The sequence below is a fragment of the Microcaecilia unicolor genome, chromosome 9 (genome assembly GCF_901765095.1).
Source record: "Microcaecilia unicolor chromosome 9, aMicUni1.1, whole genome shotgun sequence".
NCBI classification, from domain to species: Eukaryota; Metazoa; Chordata; class Amphibia; order Gymnophiona; family Siphonopidae; genus Microcaecilia; species Microcaecilia unicolor.
This window is the reverse complement of record NC_044039.1, coordinates 204,723,858-204,747,656: the sequence shown is the minus strand read 5'-3', so window position 1 is coordinate 204,747,656 and position 23,799 is coordinate 204,723,858. Positions and strand designations below refer to the sequence as shown.

At 44.5% G+C, this 23,799-nt stretch overlaps 1 protein-coding gene across 1 annotated transcript in view; it reads left to right on the top strand.

The window, feature by feature from the left end:
• CCDC197 (coiled-coil domain containing 197) overlaps positions 1–23,799 on the top strand; it is a 110,140-nt gene that overhangs the window by 61,290 nt on the left and 25,051 nt on the right. The window contains exons 6-7 of the mRNA XM_030215008.1: positions 10,571–10,743; positions 20,417–20,527. Of these exons, the coding sequence (XP_030070868.1) occupies positions 10,571–10,743; positions 20,417–20,527 (284 nt within the window). The remainder of the gene's footprint in view (positions 1–10,570; positions 10,744–20,416; positions 20,528–23,799) is intronic.

Genomic DNA, 23,799 nt, shown 5'->3' with positions numbered 1-23,799 from the left:
GCGGATGGAGCTTTGATATCGACATACTGAGGAGTTTCCGGCAGCACATGACCACATATAGGGAGGCAAAAGTTTGCTCTCTATCTCCACCTGCTGGTAGATGGACACAACCCACCAGTCTATGGATTGATCAGCTATGATTAATGGAAAGAAAATTATCAGGTATGATACATAATTTTACCTTATAAAACTGGACACCTGCATTTATACACACTTTCACGTATAAATATAAAGAATACTGGCACTTATGTGCATAAGTGGCCGCCCCTAAAAGTGCTAGCAGGGCGCCTAAGCTGTGTTTTGTAAGGGCACACAGAAGTGACGTAGGGCCGGATTCAGTAAATGACACTTAGCACTATTCTATAAAGGGCATTCCAGGATGAGCACTCTTTATTATTTAATTTATTTAATTTTATTTGTATACCACCTTTACCCAAAGCAGGTAATAAAAAAAAACATACATACAATTAATAAAAATACTAAAACTTAGCAAATAATAATAGTCAACAACAATTAGTACATCAACCTTTGGTTGCCGAATTCCACACCCAACTTTGGCCAACAGGACGTATACCCAACTGATAATCCTGGTGCACAACTTAGGCATGCAACCGTGGTTTTGTATAATCCTGCTGTCAGTTTTCCAGAATGTGCCTGACCCTCCCATGCCCCTCCTGACCCATGCCCATCCCCCTCCTGTGCAAACACCCCCTTTTGCAGTTGTGCACAGATGCACTGTCGTTTCAACCCTGTTTTGGCACCTTGCATTTGTTGGAACAAGTTTTCATGCCAAAATTTGGGCATGGAATTAGCGCCTAACTTTAGGTGCTGTCTATAGAATTTTCCGCATAGTGCATAAATTCAAGGGGCAGAACTCTAACTTTCATGCACAACTTGCAATATACTGTAAGTTAACTAAGCCCCTGCCGTATTTACATGCCTGGTTATGCCTGGTCTTTTGCTGGTGTAACTGTGAGCGTATAAATGTAAGGTGTACCAATACTGTGTTATGCTAGTATTCTATAATGGAATCTGGGAACTCAGATGCCTTGATAGACTAGCTTCTCATCCGCGTGGCATTGGGGCACCTAAATGGAGGTGGCCACTTAATAGAATTGCCCCTCCTCCTGCGTCATCTTATTATTACTCTGGTGTTAATGGTGGTAGCAACCATTATTTCCTTAGAGTCCCTCCGGACCGGACCAGGATTGGACTGATGGGTTGTGCTCGCCTTCCAGCAGGTGGAGACTGAGAAAACAAAAACTGTGACTCTAGAGAGCCAATAAGAGCCCTGGTCATGTGACCTTAGCCTCAGTATTTTCTCAGTCTCCAGCAGGCAGGAGGTGAGCCCATTAGTCTCTCTCTATCTCTTTCTCTTTTAAAGGTTAATAATGACAACAATTATGCTACTTCTTCTGTGCCTAGGAATTCTCTGTTAGACGCTGGTCAGATAGGGATTTCTTTTCCTTCCTTTCTTTTACAGCCTCATTATTTGTATTTAATCCAGTTTTCTTTATGATGTTGCACAGTAGGCCAGCAGCAAATAGGGAAGCTTTCTTAAAACTGGCTCTTAAATCTGTAATGGAAAGTCAAAATCTGAAAAGAAAAAAAAAATCTGCTTTAATTCTCTGCATAGAAAGAGGACAAGTAAAACTCCGAAGCATCTAAGCATTTTGTCTACTGATAATACCATTCAGCGAGGCTGGAACACTTTCATAAATAGAGGAGAGATGTATAAGGAGAAATCTGCACAGGCCATTTATATTAGCTGATTTGGCTTTTCTGCCTTGTTTCTTCTCCGAGACTTGCATCAGCTAGTGGCTGGAATCGGGCTCAGCAGTTTTTCTTCCTTTTGTGCTTCTGTATGTATGAGCCTCACCCAGACCGACATCTTCATTTACTGCAAGGCGCATGGTAGGAGTCCATTCCATAAAGGGAAGTAGGCACATAGTTTCCTAGCATAATTGGGTATAGATATGCCTATGTGGTTAGGAGCAAGCACTTGCACCATCCATCCAGAGCTGGTGTAAGCTCTCGCACCTGGATGCATGTGTAACTGACAGTATTCTATAAGTTATGCTTATGTGTGAGTCCTCCCGGGCTCCGCCCAGGTGTACGCCCACCTGTCAAAGATGTACAGTGTAAGTGCATATTTCTCCGAGGACAAGATGTATCCTTACACGTGGGCGACATCATCCTGATGGAGCCCGGTGCGGATGCTGCCCAGCAGAAATCCCACCATGCATGTTCAAGTGCAGGACCCCTCAGTCTTGTTTTTTTCACAAAGCAAGGCGGTTGCGTCTTGCTGATCTCAGTGCCATTTTCTCGCATATTTGTGCCTTCCCATGTGGGTATTTTGTTCACCTGGTGTTATTTTCTTTCCTCACAGTTAGACCCTCGTACTTTTCTTAGCATTTTCGACTCTTTTAAGCTTTCTTTTTCGTGGCTCCCAAGGCCCTCTTAGGCCAGAGCATCGAGCTCAATTTGATGTAAGCCTGTTTTTGGCTTCACCATTGAGCCTTTTGATTTAGCCATAGTTCTTTTTACTATACCCCAGAAGACCTCCAGTGGCTTCAAAGGATGCACCCAGTGCAACTGGGTGATATCCAGCACTGATCCACACAATTGATGTGTGGGGTGCTTGGAACCTGACAATGACCCATCTGTGTTTAAAAATGCAGAAAAGAACACAGCGCGTCAGGCCCACTAGAGGGAACTTTTTGGAACATTGCGGTTCGGTCCAACGGCATCAGAAGCACCAACCCCTGTTGGCTGACAGGGAGTGCACAGACACTGAGGACCTTGAAGTCAGGAGGTAGTAGCAAGCCCCGGGACCAATCTGCTTCGGACCAGACACCAAGGATATGTGTGGATTCGACGTCGTCCTTGTTGGCACCACAAGACCCCGATGTCAGGCCTTGGGCAAAGGCAAGAAGCACAGGCATCTGTCCTCTTTGATGCACGGTGCAGGGAGCTCTAAGACATCGGCATCACCAGCACCCAAGAAGAATCAGCGCCAAGAGGACTGCTCCCCCTCTATTATTCTGGTGTTGTCACCTCAGCCCCCTTGCAGCTAGGACCCAGCTTCCGATACGGCACCGACAACTCAGCAGGCTGTCTCCACACCAACTCGGGCCCCAAGCTTACTAATGCCTGTCCTCAATGACTGGTTCTGGGCCATGCTGAGAGAGGAGTTATCAAGTTTGCTATAGCTACAAAGTGCTCAGGCATCCAGGGCGCTTGCGCAAGATGCAGCCCTTAGCCACTCCGACCCCAAGGCCCATTCTTCACCTGTGGAGCGGTCCCCAAATCCCTTGCCTCAAGAGGCATTGGTATTGTGCCTCCCCATGCACAGCAACGTTCGACATTGGAAGAAGAAGCTCCCTCGAGGTTGAGAAGTATGCATGCGCCTCAGCACCTAGCCCCGAAGCCTGGACGTCCTTCCAGTCAGCTGAGACAGGCACAGGAGTCCCACAGGACTATTTTGCTGTGTCTGACACGGACCAGTCAAAGGAGTCTGAAGAAGAGGTAGGCTACCTCTCAGAGGAGGTGTTGTACAGCATACCTTCAGACCCCTCTCTACCTGAGCCCCTCTCCTTTGCCTGTTTTGTCAAGGAAATGGCGGATGCCATTCCCTTTTAAGTTGGAATTTAAGTACAAACCTAGGGCTGAGTTTCCAAGGCCTGGAGTTTGATGCTCTGCCCAGAGGTGCTGTGACAGTTCTGCTGCACAAAGTTTTCTGGGATGGACAGATGAAGAATTGGGAGACCCCTCTCTCTGTGCAAGTCATACCAAAGAAGGTGGATTCCATGTATCGAATCCAGAAGGCTCCCGGATTTGAGAAGGTCCGGTTGCCACCCCACTCCCCTGTGGTCAAATCTGCTCTCAAAAGGGCTAGGAGTTCCAACTCTCATGCTTCAGCGCCCCCAAGCAGGGAGGCCTGAACTTCAGAAAATTTTTAAAATTTATCTAGTTAGTTATTTTTTTACTTAGTTTATTGATTTTCACAAAGTAATACAGAACAGTGAAATCACATAGTATTATCATAGAACAAATTTTCCATGAAAGCAAATATAAGAAAATACTAGTCCACATCATTGGGAGCACATGGTGCCTTCCAAAGAAAACTAAACATATCAGGAAAATAATACTAAATGAGTATATAAATCAAATGCTGCACTACTTGTCCCTTATTAAACTAATCCCTTACCTATGGTCACAAAGCTGATGATAATTTACTTAACAGATAACTTTCCAAATAACTTGAATCAAAGAAAACATAATTCACACCTTGAAATGTGGTCAAACACTTGCATGGGAATTGAAAAAAAAAAAGAAAGCTCCCAGTGCAAGCAGATGTGGCTTGAGTACCAAAAACCTTTTACGCTTAACTTGGGTAATCCTTGCCATATCCGGATTCTTTGGGGAGGAAGGTTTATCAGGCACAAAGTTTTCAGGGATTTCACAGATAAAGAATTGGGAAATTCCTCTCTCTGTTCAAGTCATTCCAAAGAAGGTGGATTCCATGTATCGAATCTAGAAGGCTATCCAGGACTCAGCTCAACATGAGCTTGGTTCGTAGTGTGCTAGATTTTACAGACACTTTCCCACAGGAGCAGGCTGCTGAGCTTCGCCAGCTAACAAAAAGCAGAAGGAGTGTCGGAAACACTTTTGGTGTGGGGATGCACAGACTCTCTCATGGCTGCGTGTCTCTGACCTTGTACCTGTGATTCAGGAGAGGCTAGTGGATGTACCTTGCTGGGGAGATAACGTTTTCAGGGACAAGATGGAAGAAGTCACTGGCCTCATCAAAAAACATACTGACACTATCCAGTCTCTCTCCTGGCGGCCTCCTTATGCATCCTCCACTACTCGGAGGTTCCCAAAGGAGTTCCTACTACCCTCAAAGGCTTGGGTTTACTTCTTCTACTCAGTATCAGCCCCAGACCCAACACCCTCGGGCCCACCAGCAGTGTCCACGAAAGTCACAACCTGTACCCCAGTCAAAAGTGGAGGAGAGCTTTGACTGGCTCCAGGAGAGTATAGCCACCATCAAGGTTTCTGTCCTGGATGACATGCCGGTAAGGAAGAGACTGAATTTTTTTCCAAGAAAGATATCCCCTTGTTTTTTTTTTTTATTGTTTATTTTAAGATTTTTCATGAAATACATAGTCAAAGCATGATAACATATTTGCGTATCTTCACAGTATTTAACACTCCAAGCTCAATATCTTTATCAGGCAAAAACATAAACCATAAGATATCGCTTTGTAACTTCCAACAGGTGGTTCTCCAAATAGTCCGCACAGGTGCACTTCAATTGGCAACTAAGACCTCCAAATTGTCCTCCACGGGCATCATTTCTCAGTGCACGGCACAAGCAGGTGCTTGCAGAGGAATTCTCCAGGCCATTGCGGTCAAGCTCTTCCCATCAGAGCAGGAAGGGCAGGGATTCTATTCCAGATACTTTCTCATGACCAAGAAGACAAGGAGATTTTGCCGCATCCTAGATACTTTCTCATGACCGAGAAGACAGGGAGATTTTGCCCCATCATAGACCTAAGGGTCCTGAACAAATATCTGGTCAAAGAGAAGTTCAGGATGGTTTCCTTGGGCATCCTTCTCCCCATGATTTATCTCCCCATGGCTATCAGGGGCATTTTCGAAAGAGAAGGGTGTCCATCTTTTGACACAAATCGGGAGATGGGCGTCCTTTTCTCAGGGCCGTCCAAATCGGCATAATCAAAAGCAGATTTTGGGCATCCTCAACTGCTTTCCATCGCGGGAACGACCAAAGTTCCTGGGGGCGTGTCGGCAGCGTACCGAAGGTGGGATGGGGGCGTGCTTAAGTGATTGGTGTCCTCGGCCGATAATAGAAAAAAGAAGGGCATCCCTGACGAGCATTTGGCCGACTTTACTTTGGTCCCTTTTTTTCACGACCAAGTCTTGAAAAGTTGCCCGAAATGACCAGATGACCACCAGAGGGAATGGGGGATGACCTCCCCTTACTCCCCCCAGTGGTCACCAACCCCCTCCCACCCAAAAAAAAAATTGTAAACATTTTTTTCCAGCCTCAAATGTCATACCCAGCTCCATCACAGCAGTATGCAGGTCTCTGGAGCAGTTTTTAGTGGGTGCAGTGCACTTCAGGCAGGCGGACCCAGGCCCCCCCCCTACCTGTTATACTTGTGGTGGTAAATGTGAGCCCTCCAAAACCCACCATAAACCCACTGTACCCACATGTAGGTGCCCCCCTTCATCCCTAAGGGCTATGGTAGTGTTGTACAGTTGTGGGGAGTGGGTTTTGGGGGGCTCAGCACCCAAGGTAAGGGAGCTGTGCACCTGGGAGCAATTTGTGAAGTCCACTTCAGTGCCCCCTAGGGTGCCCGGTTGGTGTCCTGGCATGTCAGGGGGGCTAGTGCACTACGAATGCTGGCTCCTCCCATGACCAAATGCCTTGGATTTGGTCGTTTCTGAGATGGGCGTCCTCGGTTTCCATTATCGCCAAAAACCGAGTTCGACCATCTCAACATTTAGGTCGACGATCTCTTAGGTCGACCTAAATGTTGAGATTTGGGCATCCCCGACTGTATTATCAAAACGAAAGATGGACGCCCATCTTGTTTCGATAATACGGGATGCTCCACCCCTTCGCGGGGACATCCTCAGAGATGGGCGCCCTTAGAGATGGTCGTCCCCGTTCAATTATCCCCCTCCACACTCTTTGGATGTGAAGGATGCATTTACTAGCATCCATATACTTCCCAGTCACTGTAAGTACCTCAGGTTCCTAGTAGGGAAACACCACCACCAGTACTGCGTTCTGCCATTTGGCCTCACATCCGTGCCCAGAGTCTTTACAAAATGTCTTGCAGTAGTCACAGCATTGCTACACAGACTGGATGTGTTTCTAGACAATTGGCTGGTCAAGAGCACATCACGGGAGGGTGCTCAAGCATCAATGCATAAAACTATCCAGGTGTTGGAGCTGCTAGGGTTTGTAATCAGCTACCCAAAGTCCCATCTCCAACCTATTCAGCAATTGGAATAAATTGGAGTCCTGCTAGATACAGTGCATGCATGAGCATTTCTCCCTCAACATCGAGCAAGCGTTCTCATGGAGATCGCTGACCAGGTTCAAAGCAGCCAGCAGGTTACAGCTCGGCAGATGTTGAGATTGCTAGGCCATGTGACCGACACCATACATGTTACACCCTTGGCACATCTCCATTTCAGGAGAGCCCAATGGACCCTAGCTTCTCAGTGGCATCAGGCCACAGGAAGCCTAACGGATGTTCACTTCACAACTCAAGCACTCTCTCTGCTGGTGGCTAATTTGATCCAATTTGACCCTGGGACTACCATTCCAAATTCCATATCCCCAGAAGATACTGACCATAGATGCATCCAGCCTGGAATTGGGAGCTCATGTAGATGGGTTTCACACTCGGGGGACTTGGTCCTCCCAGGAAGTGACTTTTCATATCAGTCTCCTGGAATTGCGGGCAATATGGAACACTCTTAAGGCTTTCAGAAATTGACTGATGAGCCAATTATCCTAATTCAAATATACATTCAGGTTGCAATATATTATGTCAACAAGCAAGGGGGTACAGGATCCTACTTATGTCAGGAAGTGGTCGGGATGTGTCAATGGGTCCTCATACCTTGCAGGGAAAGACAACTGTCTGGTGGGACAGGCTGAGCAGGATCATGCAACCAAACGGGTGATCTCTCAATATAAGCGTAACCCACAAGATCTTCCGAGTGTGGGGCACCCCCTCTGTAGACCTTTTTGCCACTCTTCTCAACAGCAAAGTCCCTCAGTAGTGCTCCACACTCAGATCATATGACAGACTAGCATGAGATGCCTTCCTCCTGCATTGGGGGAGGGTCTCCTGTATGCCTATCGTCTTATCCCTCTAATAGGGAAAGGGAAATGAGACTTGATATACCATCTTTCTGAGGTTTTTGCAACTACATTCAAAGTGGTTTATATATATTCAGGTACTTATTTTGTACCAGGGGCAATGGAGTGTTAAGTGACTTGCCTAGAGTCGCAAGGAGCTGCAGTGGGAATCAAACTTAGTTCCCCAGGATCAAAGTCCACTACACTAACCATTAGGCTACTCCTCCACTCCTCCTTTGTTGAAACTCAAGCAAGATCAAGGAACCATGATCTTGATCGCACCCTACTGGCTGAGGCTGATCTGGTTCTCTCTACTTCTGGAGTTGTCCTCCGAAGAACCTTGGATATTGGACTGTTTTCCCAACTCTCATCATGCAGAACAAGGGGTCTCTTCTGCAGATCCTATCCCTCATGGCCTGGATGTTGAGAACGTAGAATTTCATTCCTTGAATCTGCCTGAGGGTGTCTCTACAGTCTTGCTGGCTTCCAGGAAACATTCCACTAATAGGTGTTACACATTCAAGTGAAGGAGGTTTGCCATCTGGTTTGAGGGCAAGGCCATGGTTCCACTTATTTGTCCCACATAAAAACTGCTTGAGTAGCTCCTACACCTCTCTGTCTGGTTTGAAGACCAACTTTGTAAAGGTTTATCTTTGCTTATTACCACCATGTAGAGGGTGAGTCCATCTCTTTACAACCTCTAACTGTTTGGTTCATAAGAGATTTGATGTTCACAAAGCCCCCTTTCAAACCTATGTGTCATGGGATCTCAACCTCATCCATATCTAGCTAATGAGAGCGCCTTTTGAGCTTCTTGACTCCTGTCATCAGAAGTACCTGACCTGGGAGGTCTTATTTTTGGTGGCGGTCACTTCAGCTTCCAGAGTCAGTGAGCTCCAAGTCCTAGTAGCCTATCCACCTTACATACGATTCCATCATATCAGGGAGTTCTCCACACACATCCTAAGTTCCTTTCTAAGGTGGTTTCAGAAGTCCACCTTAAACAGTCAATCGTTCTGCCAACATTGTTCCCCAAACTGCATGCTCATCTTGCATGCACTGCACACCTTGGACTGCAAGCAAGGCTTAGCCTGTCTGGAGTGGGCTAAAGCCCATAGACAGTTCACCCAGCATTCACTGTCTTTTGATCCCAGCAAGATGAGGACTGCCATTGGTAAACACACACTGTCCAATTGGCTAGCAGATTGTATCTCTTCTCTTACACCCAGGCTGGGCTGACTCTTAAGTGCCATGTCACAGCTCACAATGTCAGAGCTATGGCTGTGTTGATAGCTCATTTGAGGAGATGCGCAAGGAGATGCGCAAGGCTGCAACATGGTCTTCAGTCCACACCAGTGGCTTAGGGAATGACTTCTCCCCCAAATTAACTTCTGACAGCAACAACACCTATTTTTCATGCAGTCTGTCGCATTTACACAGTGCGTGCACGTGCCTCTCTGCTCTCTCTCTCCCCCCCCCCCCCCCCCCCCCCCCCCCCCCCCCCCCCCCCCCCCCCCCCCCCACCCTTGTCACAACTTGGCTATTCTTCTGATCCACACATTCACATCTCATTACTGCCTCAAGCAAAATACCCAACATGACAGTTGGTTTGGCCAGACAGCCCTGCAAAATTTGTTTGATGTCTTGAATCCAACTCTTCCCTCCTAGGCCCCTTTTTATTCTGTTCCAAGCTGCACCTCCACACCCAGTATGTATATAGTTAAGGCTAATTGGATTCAAATTAGTCTTGCCATTGCTAGACTATTTTCCTTGTGTTGCTGTTTTTGGTGAGCCTGGTAGCTAGGGATTCTTAAGCGTAAGGATACATCCTTCCTGCTTGTCCTCATAGAAAGCAAAGTTACTTACCTGTAGCAGGTATTCTCCGAGGACAAACAGGACAGGTATCCTTACACCCCTCCCATTTCCTCTTTGAGTTGAATTCTTTTTAAGCTATTTTGTTACTGAGGGTCCCGCACTCGCACGTCAGGCAGGAAGGCACTCATGCATGCGTGGTGGGACTATTGCCAAAAGCCACTTTATAGTGTGCTGGGCAGCGTCTGCATCAGGCTCCATTGGGATGGTGTCACCCAGGTGTAAGGATATCTATCCTTCTGTCCTCAGAGAACACCTACTACAGGTAAGTAACTTCGCTTTACAGAATAGCACTTAGGTGACATTTTAACTGTTGCATACGTGTGTGCATATGTAGGCACACACCGTATATAAAATTTAGGAGCATAACCATTAGTGACTAGTTTATAGAGCTGCTTTCATAGGATCCACATCCTGAACTGACCAGCAGGATCAACAAATTCAAGGTTTACACATGTGTCAGTAACTTAGAGTATCCTTAATGTCTTTCTCTGGTTCAGTCATTAAGGGCTTTACAGGGCATAGCTCTTCTTGTAACTTGAATTCAGATAGATCTTATTATGTGACAGCTTTTCTGTGAACTGATGTTCCAATCAGTATTAAATCACATCAATATTTTCATTTTCTTAATACTGTTGTATTTGGTCAGTGAATATAATTTTTACTATTAAGATGCACATTACAAACATCCATGACCTTCAATACAAAAGAAATATATCTGATGACTTTTAGTGAAGAGTTCTCTGTTAAGAGCAGTAACATCCCTTTTCTTCCCTGTTCCAATCACAGATTACCTTGATACTGATATGGACACACAAGTAAAAGCAGTCCTCTGGAGACATGAAGCTTTGTCAGCTACAAATCAGAACTTGCTAAGCCACCTGGTCTCACAGTCTGAGGATTATGAGGAGGCCCAGCACAAGCTGGAGGAACTGCACCAAGAACACAATACCACAATGCTTGTAATACCACTTGTGAAGTGGCATTTTAGACAGGGCAACCCAACTCAGAATATGGACGTCCAAGTCAGTATGTCACAAATGGACGCTCATCTCGCATGCATTTTAGAACAGGATACAGCCTGTTCTAAAATACATGTGGCATGGACATCCATGTGTTGGAAATGTCCAGCACGATGAGCATCCATTTTACAACCTGAAACATCAAACTTATGAACGGGGCAAAACAAGGGACATCCATATTATAAAATGAACACACAGGCATCCTTGTGGAGGAGAAGGTTAATGGTTAAAGCAGCCAGCTGAGAGCTAGAGCAAATATCAAGAGGATGCCCGTTTAAGTCCCACTGCAGCTTTTTGTAATTTTTTTTTTTTTTTGTAATTGTGAGCACACTAGGGACAGAAAAATACCTACTGCAATGTCCTTTACTCCATTCAGTGGAGAACTGCTCAATCAGAGCATCATTCTGTAATGTACACATGCCAAGCACCAAGTCTAAATATGCATGCTTATCTTTTTGAACATAGATGTCCTTTCCCCTTCTGTAATTGGAGCTGGGCATCCCAAAACATACCGAGACTACTCCTCACCATATGGGCGTACTGCAGTGTTGGACATCCATATTCTGGCTTTTTAAAATCTGTATTTGCACATCCATGCAAAATGGATGTTTAAATGCCGATTTTTAGACATCCAAAACATGAATAGAGCTTCTAAAATAAGTACCACAATGTTAACCATGAATGGAGTTACTTTAAAAGCTGTTTGCATGCATAAAATAGAGGTTTATGCATAAAAATGGCCTCCTTTTAAAACTGCTTGGAATATACAGTGCCTTATGAAAGTCTTCACACCCTGATACATTTTCCAAATTCTGCTATTTTAAAAAATAAAATTCAAAATGCATTACAGTAGGAGTCGTACTTAATTTACACATCATGTTCTACATTTTCAATATGACTGAACAATTGTAGATAGAAATATTCATAAAGGAGAGGTTCTGATGGCAGAAAGTTTCTGTACAAAATGCACTATAAAGTGGCAGATCTCATCCACTGGGAACTTTGTAAACACTATAACATTACTGTACTGGAAAAGCACTGGAATCATGAGCCTAAGAGAAATATGGAGAATGAAGAGGTTATGATCAACAAGGACATCCCCATTACAACCGATAAAAAGCTGGATGCAAGGAAATCAGACGTACTGGTAAAGGAGAAAGACACCAGAACAGCATTGATTTATAGAAGTGTCTGTTCCAAGCAATTATTTTGTAAATTGGGTGGAGAAGAACCTTAAATACTAAGAAATGGAGAGGAAGAAATGTGGCAGAAAGATAGAGAAATATTTCTCATTCCATTACATCCCAGAGATCAATCCAGAGACTTGCGGGTTATGCCCATCTACCAGCAGGTGGATATAGAACAAAGGGCTCTGCCATACAGATCCTATGTGGTAGTCTCCTTCAGTATTCTATCTCAGCAGGTGGATGGACATAACCTTTGCAGCTGTCTGTATGGTGCTTGCTCCTGGCCTGTTACATAAGCTCAGTTGACCTGAGGGTGTTGTCTGCCTGTGTGGCTGGAGTACACCTCGTGGGGTCAGGTCCCTCTGTTTCCCCATAGCTGCCTGTTGTTCTTCCTTATGTCGAGTCTGGCTTTTACTTCTTAAAAAAAAAATTAGAAGAAACTTCTGCCTCTTTAAGAACCATTAAAGAAAAAGTGCTTGGGGGAACTGGCGTAACTGCTTTGGACAGCCATTGCTTGGCACATTGTTATTCTTCACCTCTGCCAACAACAATCTTGTGAGCCTCATGCAAGCAAGTCTCTGCCTGTGTTTGGTAGGACAGTCCCGGCACACATAGTGAAACACTGCTCCTGATGCAGGAGCCCGGATGCAGCATTGGGCCTTTCCAGCGCCTATAATAGTGCTTTCTTCAACCATGAGCCCCCGCTGAGCTCAGAAGGACTGCAGGGTGATGTTTTGGTGGGCTCTGCGGTCATTTATACAGACCAAGCGTTGGCGGCAGCCATTTTTGAAGCACCAGCATGTGGCACTTTTGGGAATTTTGCACAGGGCTCCTCTCAGACAGTAGTTTCTTGCCCGCTAAATAACTTGTAGGGGCTGGATGAATGGGCAGGCCTCCTTGGACAATCCATTTTCACCAGAGTTTGTCCTTTTATTGCATCAGGCATTTCTAATGAAATGGCCTCTCTCCTTCCAGCCTCCTTATGCCCCATTTGGGGATTTGGCTGCTCAGCAGCCTAAATGGGCATGTTTAGACTCTCATAGGGACCTCGAGGAGGTATCTTTGCCTTCTGGCTGTGACTCCGATGCCCCAACCTAGGGAGAGGAGTCTCTCTACTTGCTCCGGACTGGGTGCTGGCGACAACAGATGCCAGTCTGTCTGGATGTGGAATGCACTGTCTGAGCCAGATGGTCCAAGTTCTGTGGTCCCAAATGGAGGCATCCTGGTTGATAAACCTGCATGGATTTGACAGTCAACAGGAAGGCCTTGATGTTGTTCTCTGCCCTCTTGGAGGGCAAAGTGGTTCGGGTCCTGCCAACAATGCGACAGCAGTAGCATGTGTCATCCGTCAAGAGGGCACAAAGAGTGCTCCTCTAGCCCAGGAGATGCATCTCCTCTGTCAGTGGGTGGAGTCCCATATTTACTGTCACGTGTAATGGGCATGGAGAATGTGCAGGTAGATTTTCTCAGCTGGACTCTCTTGGATCCGGGGTAGAGAGAACTCTCAGAAAAAGCATTCTGGTAACCTCAGCTGAGTGGAGGACTCCAGTCCTGGACTTGATTGCTACGGGATGCAACACCAAAGTCCCCAGGTTATTCAGCAAATGAAGAGAATTTGGCTCCAAAGCTATAGATGCCCTGCTGCAACCTCGGTCAATGAACTCACTCCTCTGTGTCTTTCCTCTGTGGCCAATGATCGGCAAAGTCCTCAATAGCATCTCTCGTCATCAGAGGCTGGTGATTCTGGTGGTACCAGATTGGCCCCAAAGCCTGTGGTATGTGGACATAATCCAGCTGCAGATCGAGAAGAAAAGTTCTAGGTGTCATTGTAGACAATACGCTGAAATCTGCCCAGTGTGTGGCAGCGGCCAAAAAGCAAACAGGATGCTAGAAATTATTAAGGGCTGGTAAATACGACCAAGAATACTATATTGCCTCTGTATCGTTGCATGGTGCGACTTCACCTCAAGTATTGCATTCAATTCTAGTCACCATATCTCAAAAAAATATATAGTGGAATTAGAAAAGGTTCAAAGTAGAGCGACCAAACTTATAAAAGGGATGGAACTGGTGGGAGGCGGGACTGGTGGTTGGGAGGCGGGGATAGTGCTGGGCAGACTTATACGGTCTGTGCCAGAGCCAGTGGTGGGAGGCGGGACTGGTGGTTGGGAGGCGGGGATAGTGCTGGGCAGACTTATATGGTCTGTGCCAGAGCCGGTGGTGGGAGGCGGGGCTGGTGGTTGGGAGGCGGGGATAGTGCTGGGCAGACTTATACGGTCTGTGCCCTGAAGAGGACAGGTACAAATCAAAGTTGGGTATACACAAAAAGTAGCACATATGAATTTATCTTGTTGGGCAGACTGGATGGACCGTGCAGGTCTTTTTCTGCCGTCATCTACTATGTTACTATGCTCTCATATGAGGAAAGGCTAAAGAGGTTAGGGCTCTCTAGCTTTGAAAAGAGATCGCTAAGGTGAGATGTGATTGAGGTCTACAAAATCCTGAGTGGTGTAGAATGGGTAAAAGTGAATTGATGATGATGATGATGATTATTTATTTTATTTTTTTTTGCCGTTTCAAAAAGTACAACTACTAGGGGACGCTCAATGACGTTACATGGAAATACTTTTAAAACAAATAGAAGGAAATATTATTTCACTCAATGAATAGTTCTGGAACTCGTTGCTGGAGGATGTGCTGTGGTTATCGTAGCTGGGTTTAAAAAAGGTTTGGATAAGTTCCTGGAGAAAAAGTCCATAATCTGCTATTGAGATAGACATGGAGGGGCACAATCGAAAGGGACGTCCAAGTTTTGTTGAGGACGTCCTCGCAAAATGTCCTGATGGAGGGGCGGGGATACCCGTATTATCGAAACAAGATGGACGTCCATCTTTTGTTTTGATAATATGGTCAGGGATGTCCAAATCTTGAAATTTAGGTCGTCCCTAGAGATGGTTGTCCCTAGACTTGTCGTTTCTGATTTTTGGCAATAATGGAAACCAAGGATGTCCATCTCAGAAACGACCAAATGCAAGCCCTTTGGTCATGGTTGAAGCCAGCATTTGTAGTGCACTGGTCCCCCTGACATGCCAGGACACCAACCGGGCACTGCAGTGGACTTCATAAATTTCTCCCAGGTACATAGCTCCCCCACCTTGTTTGCTGAGCCCCCCAAAACCCACTACCCACAACTGTACACCACTAGTGATATGATACAGACGTTCAAATATTTGAAAGGTATTAATCCGCAAACAAACCTTTTCCAGAGATGGAAAGGCAGTAGAACTAGAGGACATGAAATGAGATTGAAGGGGGGCAGACTCAAGAAAAATGTCAGGAAGTATTTTTTCACGGAGAGAGTAGTGGATACTTCGAATTCCCTCCCACGGGAGGTGGTGGAGATGAAAACGGTAGAATTCAAAAATGCGTGGGATAAACAAAGGAATCCTGTTCAGAAAGAATGGATCCTCAGAAGCTTAGCAGAGATTGGGTGGCAGCGCCGGTGGTGAGAGGCAGGGCTAGTGCTGGGCAGACTTCTACAGTCTATGCCCTGAAAATGGCAGACACAAATCAAGGTCAGGTATACACATAAAGTAGCACATATGAGTTTATCTTGTTGGGCAGACTGGATGGACTGTACAGGTCTTTCTCTGCCGTCATCCACTGTGTTACTATGTTACTACCATAGACCTTACGGGTGAAAGGGGGCACCTAGATGTGGGTACAGTGGGTTTGTGGTGGGTTTGAAGGGCTTCCTCTTTCCTCCACAAACGTAACAGGTAGGGGGGGAATGGACATGGGTCCACCTGTCTGAAGTGCACTGCACCCACTAAAACTGCTCCAGGGACCTGCATACTGCTGTCATGGACTTGAGTATGACATCTGAGGCTGGCAAAAAATATTTTGAAAGATATGTTTTGAGGATGGGAGGGGGTTAGTGACCACTGGGAGAGTAAGGGGAGGTCATCCCCGATTCTCTCCAGTGGTCATCTGGTCATTTCGGGCACCTTTTTGTGCCTTGGTCGTAAGAAAAACACGACCAGGTAAAGTCGTCCAAGTGCTCATCAGAGACGCCCTTTTTTTCCATTACGGGTCGAGGGCGTCATGTGTTAGGCACGCCCAAGTCCCGCCTTTGCTAAGCCTCCAATATGCCCCCTTGAGCTTTGGCCGTCCCTGCGACGGAAAGCAGTTGGGGACTTCCAAAATCGGCTTTCGATTATACCGATTTGGACGACCCTGTGAGAAGGACGCCCATCTTCCGATTTGTGACCTGGATTGGCCACTGTTGGAAACAGAATACTGAGATAGACCCAGTATAGCTATTCTTATGTTCTTATAGAAGATAAATATAGTTCTTACCTGATAATTTTCTTTCTTTTAGTTCCAAGAGGTCAATCCAGAGGCCCTCCCTATACATGCTGTCTGTATGTCTGGTGATATGTGTGCGTGCAGGGTACTGGATTTTGCTTGTTTGCAGATGCTGATGTTATAGGGGGAAAAAAAAGAACAGTAAGACTTTTGAGAGATCTTCTGAACCCATGTAATTTCAGAATGATGGTTCAGACCTTGATTTTTCCCTGCTTTGACTATTGTAACTGTCTGTTGCTTGGACTTTCAAGAAACTCTCTGAAAGCACTACAATCTACACAAAATGTTATGGCTAGAGTTCTAGCAGGTTCACTCATATAATACTCGCATCACTCTTTTGAAAACTATGCTATGTGACATATTTTTTAGTTTTACTCATTCTTTTTCTTGTATTCTATTTTATGCTGATGTGTATCCGTGATTTTTACGTGAAAGATGTGTCTGTTTGGATTGTATATTGTATTGTTTTTATGTCTTGTCATTTTTTTTATCCATTATGAATGTTCTTTTGTAACCCGCCCAGAACGTTTGATGGAGATTTGTTTCTCATGCTTGTTTCGTTCTTCCAGTTCCATACTTTGTTGGTTTACAGTGGTTCTTGTTTGAGGCAGGAGATTCTTTTGCTCTGTCTGTTTGCCTTGCTATTTTGCTATTGTGAATACTGTAGGAGAAAGCTACTGCACAGGATCCTTATGGCAGAGCACTTTGTTCTCTCTATCTCCACCTGCTGGTAGATGGGCATAACCTGCAAGTCTCTGGATTGATCTCTTGGAATTAAAGGAAATAAAATTATCAGGTAAGAACTAATTTTTCCTTGGGAGCCACAACTTGTTTAAAAAGAGGCTGACATCCACTGGTTGAATATTGACTAGAATAACTTTATCTCAAAGTTCTTTTAGTAGCTTCATGTTTTGGCATTTTTATATCTTTGCTTCAAAGTATCTTCAAACACCAGAAACAACTTGATTCTTCATACAGGAGCATTTGAATCCTTTCAGTTAGTGTGAGTAGACAGTCTCTATTTGCCTTATCATGGGCCTTATTAAGACACTTTATGAAAAATGGAGCTAATTTGGTTTTGCTATGACAAAAGGTGAGAAAACTTATGCAATTGTGACTTTTGTTTCATATTTGGTATATTTTTTTGATTATTTCTATAATTGTTCTTGCTTGTTGAAAGTGTAGAGTATGTTGTGTAGATTAGCTAAACAAACTCCTTTTGTATTGTGTTTTGAATTGTTTATTTTAGACAGCACAGTGTGAACTATATACAACCTTGTCCCTTCCTCTTGAGTTCAGTCTCTCTCCCTTCCTCTTGTGTTCAGTCTCTCCCTCTCCTGAGATCCTTGTCAGTTTTGCTATTTGTTTTTATTTTTCTTTCAGTTTTGGAGTTGTTGTTTTATTGTAAATTGCTGTGATGTTCTGCAAATGGCAGTATATCAAATCAAATTAAATACAAATGCAAGGGTGTGAAAACCTTTACAAGGCACTGTGTACAGGTAATGAATGTGCATAATGCCGTTTTGCACACAGTTTTACTTATAATGAGCAGAGGCATTCTTGGGGTACTAAATTTTGCAGTTGTAAAAATGTGTGAGTACTTTTCTGTGGGGCAATTGTTAAAAGCAAAAATATATGCCTGCTTTCTAGTGGTGTGCTGAAGCACCGACTCACGAAAGCCATTTGTTAAGTTTTCAAGAATTTTGGGAGCCAGTTATTAAAGAAGGCCCCCTGAGGCTACTTTAACCGGCTTCCAAAAATTGGTTTCCGGCCCCCTTCTGAACTCTCTTTTTCTTTGTTGGCGAGGCTGCCAAATAAATAGACTGCCACCGCTCCCCACTGCTGCTTTCTAGCTCTGAGCAGCACGATGGGACTTCTCGCGCACGCTTAGATCATGTTCCTGGCATGCTGCTCAGAGCCAGAAACAAGTAGCAGGGAACGGCGGCAGTCCATTTACTTGGCTGGTGGAGCTTGGCATCCTTGCCAGCAAAGGTATGATTAACATACCCCCCTGGGGGGGGTGGAGAGGAGAGGAATGTGTTGCCTCCCCCAGTCCACCCCTGGCCCTCCCCCTTCAAATTGCAGAGCTGGCTACGCTGGGAGAGCCCATTGCTAAACATTTACCAACACACCACTGGTGCTTTCTCTTAGAAAAACTGGTGTAACTTATGTGTGTACTGGCTTCACAAATTAGCAAAGGTGTTTTCCTATGATAGTAAAAAATCAGTCATCCAAAGGTGCCAAGATGAACTTGCTCCATCAGAGCACTCTTGAAGAACAGGGATCGGTAGCATGGAATCTTGTTACTGTTTTAAATTGGTTACATGGAATGTTGCTACTCTTTGGGATTGGTAGCTTGGAATGTTGCTACTCTTTGGGATTCTAGAATCTTGCTACTGTTTGGGTTTCTGCCAGGTACTTGTGAGCTGGATTGGCCATTGTTGGAAATGGGATACTGGGCTAGATAGACCACTGGTCTGACCCAGTATGGCTATTCTTATGTTCTTATGTAGCCAGCTGATATGCAAAAGTTCTTATCCAGTTAGCAGATGCTTCTAACTGGATAAATGCCAGCAAGGGGGATATTCCACAGCACTAACTGGATAGTTCTAATGAATATTCCCTCTAACTGCCTTGGTACTATCTGGGCAGTGCCAAGGTGATCTATGGACGGAACTTGGCTGGAGTCAGCAGTTGTCAGCAATATTCAGACTGCTGACCAGATAAAGTTAGGACTGCAAAAAAAATTATCCTAACTGTATCCAGTTAGCAGTTTGAATATTGCCACTAACTATATAGCACTGCTGATCCTCGCTGATTTTTGTATATTCATTGCTGGTGCATGCTGGGTTAGGTATGCAGGTACTGGCACTAAATATCACTGGTACCAACATAACTCCCTTCTGTGCTCCCAGACTGCCCTGGTACTCTCTGGTTAAGTGCCGCTGAATCTCAGCTTGCTTGAATCACACTGTATATGGACCTTTATACTTTTTGCTTTGTTTGAAAATGTCATAATCCTCCTTGCTTAGCCATCAAGCCATAAAAGTGGAATGTAAATCCTCAGACTTAATATACTTGGTGCCCACGCCGTACAAATAAGTAAACTGGCCCTTGAGCAAAGATACTATTCTATTCTGTCTGAGTCTTGTATACTGACTGTTCTTCCACAAAAAAAAAAAAGGATTCACAGCGTTCACAAAGCAAGAAATCTGTACAACAAGAGAGAATAACAAAAAAAAAATCAGTACAGCTTACTAATATAAACTCATAACCTGAAAATCATATAAATAAGTCTTTAGCATCTTCCTAAAGGCTGAAGGCAGAAATTTCAAATTGGCAGTCGATGCATTCAAATAACGTGCTCCCTGAAAAGGGAAGGAATTCTCAAGAATTGATTTAAACCTAACATTTTTCATTATAGAAAAACCAAATGTAACAGTACAGTGAAAACATAGATTTCTCCTAGAAGACAGAATAGCCAACAAATCCACCAATCCTTCTGCATTTGATTCAAAAAGTGATTTAAAAACTAAACATAACATCTTAAATCTAATGCGTTGACATATTGGTAGTCAATATAATTCTTTAAGAATAGGTGTCACACTATGAAACCTACCCGCTCCAAATATTAATCTAGCAGCTGTATTCTGCAGAAGCTGCAATCAATTTTTCAATATGCAGGTAATCTGAGAATACAATGAATTGCAATAATCCAGTTGAGGAAGAAGAACTGCCTGAGCCAAGATCCTAAAGTCCTCTTTCCACAGAGATGATTGTATCGCATGCAATTGTCTAAACTTTAGAAAAAAAAACTTTTACTTAAAGCTCCAATCTGCCTTTCGAAAGAGAGTTTTGAATCAAAAATGACTCCTAGAAAAGTCCTTAATTTTCAGTGTTTCACCTGAGAGCAAGGTAACGGAACTAACTGGAACCTTTTCAAAATCACCAAGCCATAATATCTTAGTTTTTTGTTTGTTTAGTCTTAGAAAATGTCCAGTTGCCCAAAATTCTGTAGAACAAATATACAGTTAATCCCTTACATTCACTTTCTCTAGATGCTGAACAGTGAAATTTCACAGCTTCAAACGAAATATGACAAACTACAGGAGACAAACAACCAGTTGGAGTTGGAGGTTAACATCCTCAAAAGTCACTTCCGACTTCAGGTATGGTGCAGCCTCCAAATCTGATTTTGGTCTTACTCAAGCCGATATTCAAAGCGAATTAACCGGCTGGGAGCGGCCGCCAACCGGTTAACTTACTTCTTTGTGGCTATCCAGTCATTTTCAGTGGCACATAATCGGTTAGTGCCACTGAAAATGACTGGTTAGCACTGAACGTCATGTCGGCTATGTCGGGGGCAGAGTCCGCTACATCCCAATATTCAGACATAATCAGACAGATTTTGCTGGTAAATAAAACTGCATAAAGACCAGTCCTGTCTGTATCCACTAACCCGCAATTCCCAAACTGCGTGGCAGGACCCTAGTTTACCAAAGCAAACTCTCAGGGGTGCCATGGCGCATCACTCCCTACTTTCTCCTCCCGCAGGTCCAGCATCTGTCGCTTCCTGCTTCCCCCGCCGCCACTTCAGTGCTTGCAGCTTACATTTTTGGGCTGTCTGCGATTCACACAGGCACTGGGGGGACTTCTCTCTACCACATCTGGCCCTCGCAACAGGAAGTTGCATCAGAGAGGGCCGGACGCAGCAGACCGGGAAGGCCCCAGAGTGTCTGTGTGAATCACAGACAGCCCAAAAATGTAATCTGCAAGCATTGCAGTGGTGGCGGCGGCGGGGGAAGGAGAAGGAAGCAGCAGTGATCCTGATACCATTTCTTACTAAAGAATTATAAATAGAATGGAGTTCTTTTGCCTGATTAGGAACTTAAGAATTTTAGCAGAAAAGTAGACTTGCTTCACTTTTTTAGGATGATAATTAAATTGATGGTGCCTTTCACGACATACTTCGTGATCAGATAGAGCTTTAGTTTAGATGGAGCTTTAGTTTTCTTCTAGCGACATTTGGCTTGTTGGACTTGATGCTTAAGAAGGAACCCACGAGGGAACGGTCGATGCTGAATCTAGTGCTCACGAATGGAGGTAGTGTTTCCAATATCCGGGTGGGTGCCTACCTATGTAAAAGTGATTATCAAACCATATGGTTTGATATAAGGGTGAAGGCGGAGTGCGGACGCACAAAACTCAAAGTACTGGATTTCAGATGTTCTGATTTTGATAAAATGTTGGAATACCTGAAGAAGGAGCTGTTGGTGTGGGAAGGAGAAGTGGAAAATCAGTGGTCCAAGCTAAAGGCTGCTATAAATATGGCGACTGATCTTTTTGTGAGGAAAGTAAACAAAAACAAGAGAAGCAGGAAGCCTATATGGTTCGCCAAACAAGTAGATGAAAAAATAAGAGCAAAAGAGGCCTTGTTCAAGAAATACAAAAGAATGCAACGAGAGGATCATGGAAAATATTATCGGATTAAACTCAAAGAAGCGAAGAGGGAAATACGGCAAACAAAAGCGCGAGCAGAAGAAAAAATGGCTAAAGATGTAAAGAGAGGTGACGACCTTTTTCAGATATATTGGAGAAAGGAGAAGAGAGAGGAATTGAATGGTGAGACTGAAAGATAATGAAAATGGGTATGTGGAGAGTGATGAAGATAAAGCAAACGTGCTAAACAATTATTTCTCTTCGGTGTTCACGGAGGAAAATCCCAGAGAATGACCACGGTCGGCTGCCGAAGGAACATCTGGGAATGGAGTGGATACTGCGCCACTTACGGAAGAAAGAGTTTATAAAGAGCTGGAGAATCTGAAGGTGGACAAAGCTATGGGGCCGGATGGGATACATCCCAGGATACTGAGGGAGTTCAGGGAGGTCCTGGCAGGACCTTTTAAATATTTATTTAATAGATCTTTAGAGACTGGAGAGGTTCCGCGAGATTGGAGACAAGCGGATGTGGTCCCTCTTCACAAAAGTGGAGGCAGGGAAGAAGTGGGAAACTACATAGTGGTAGGAAAAATAATGGAGTCGCTGCTGAAAGAAAGGAGAGTTAACTTTCTAGAAGCCAACGGATTAGAGGACCCGAGGCAACATGGCTTTACCAAAGGAAAATCCTGCCAAACGAATCTTATTGACTACATAAGTACATAAGTAATGCCACACTGGGAAAAGACCAAGGGTCCATCGAGCCCAGCATCCTGTCCACGACAGCGGCCAATCCAGGCCAAGGGCACCTGGCGAGCTTCCCAAACGTACAAACATACTATACATGTTATTCCCAGAATTGTGGATTTTTCCCAAGTCCATTTAGTAGTGGTTTATGGACTTGTTCTTTAGGAAACCGTTTAAGCCCTTTTTAAACTCTGCTAAGCTATTTGCCTTCGCCACGTTCTCTGACAACGAATTCCAGAGTTTAATTATGCGTTGGGTGAAGAAACATTTTCTCTGATTTGTTTTAAATTTACTACACTGTAGTTTCATCGCATGCCCCCTAGTCCTAGTATTGTTGGAAAGCGTGAACAGATGCTTCACATCCACCTGTTCCACTCCACTCATTATTGTATCTACCTCTATTATGTCCTCCCCTCAGCCGTCTCTTCTCCAAGCTGAGAAGCCCTAGCCTCCTTAGTCTTTCTTCATAGGGAAGTTGTTCCATCCCCGCTATCATTTTAGTCGACCTTCGCTGCACCATTTCCAATTCTACTATATCTTTCTTGAGATGCGGCGACCAGAATTGAACACAATACTCAAGGTGCAGTCGCACCATGGAGCGATACAACGGCATTATAACATCCTCACACCTGTTTTCCATACCTTTCCTAATAATACCCAACATTCTATTTGCTTTCCTAGCCGCAGCAGCACACTGAGCAGAAGGTTTCAGTGTATTATCGACGACGACACCCAGATCCCTTTCTTGGTCTGTAACTCCTAACGTGGAACCTTGCATGACGTAGCTATAATTCGGGTTCTTTTTTCCCACATGCATCACCTTGCACTTGCTTACATTAAATGTCATCTGCCATTTAGCCGCCCAGTTTTCCAGTCTCATAAGGTCCTTCTGTAATTTTTCACAATCCTGTCGCGATTTAACGATTTTGAATAACTTTGTGTCATCAGCAAATTAATTACCTCGCTAGTTACTCCCATCTCTAAATCATTTATAAATATATTAAAAAGCAGCGGTCCTAGCACAGACCCCTGAGAAACCCCACTAACTACCCTTCTCCATTGTGAATACTGCCCATTTAACCCCACTCTCTGTTTCCTATCCTTCAACCAGTTTTTAATCCACAATAGGACATTTCCTCCTATCCCATGACCCTCCAATTTCCTCTGTAGCCTTTCATGAGGTACCTTGTCAAACGCCTTTTGAAAATCCAGATACACGATATCAACCGGCTCCCCTTTGGCCACATGTTTGTTTACT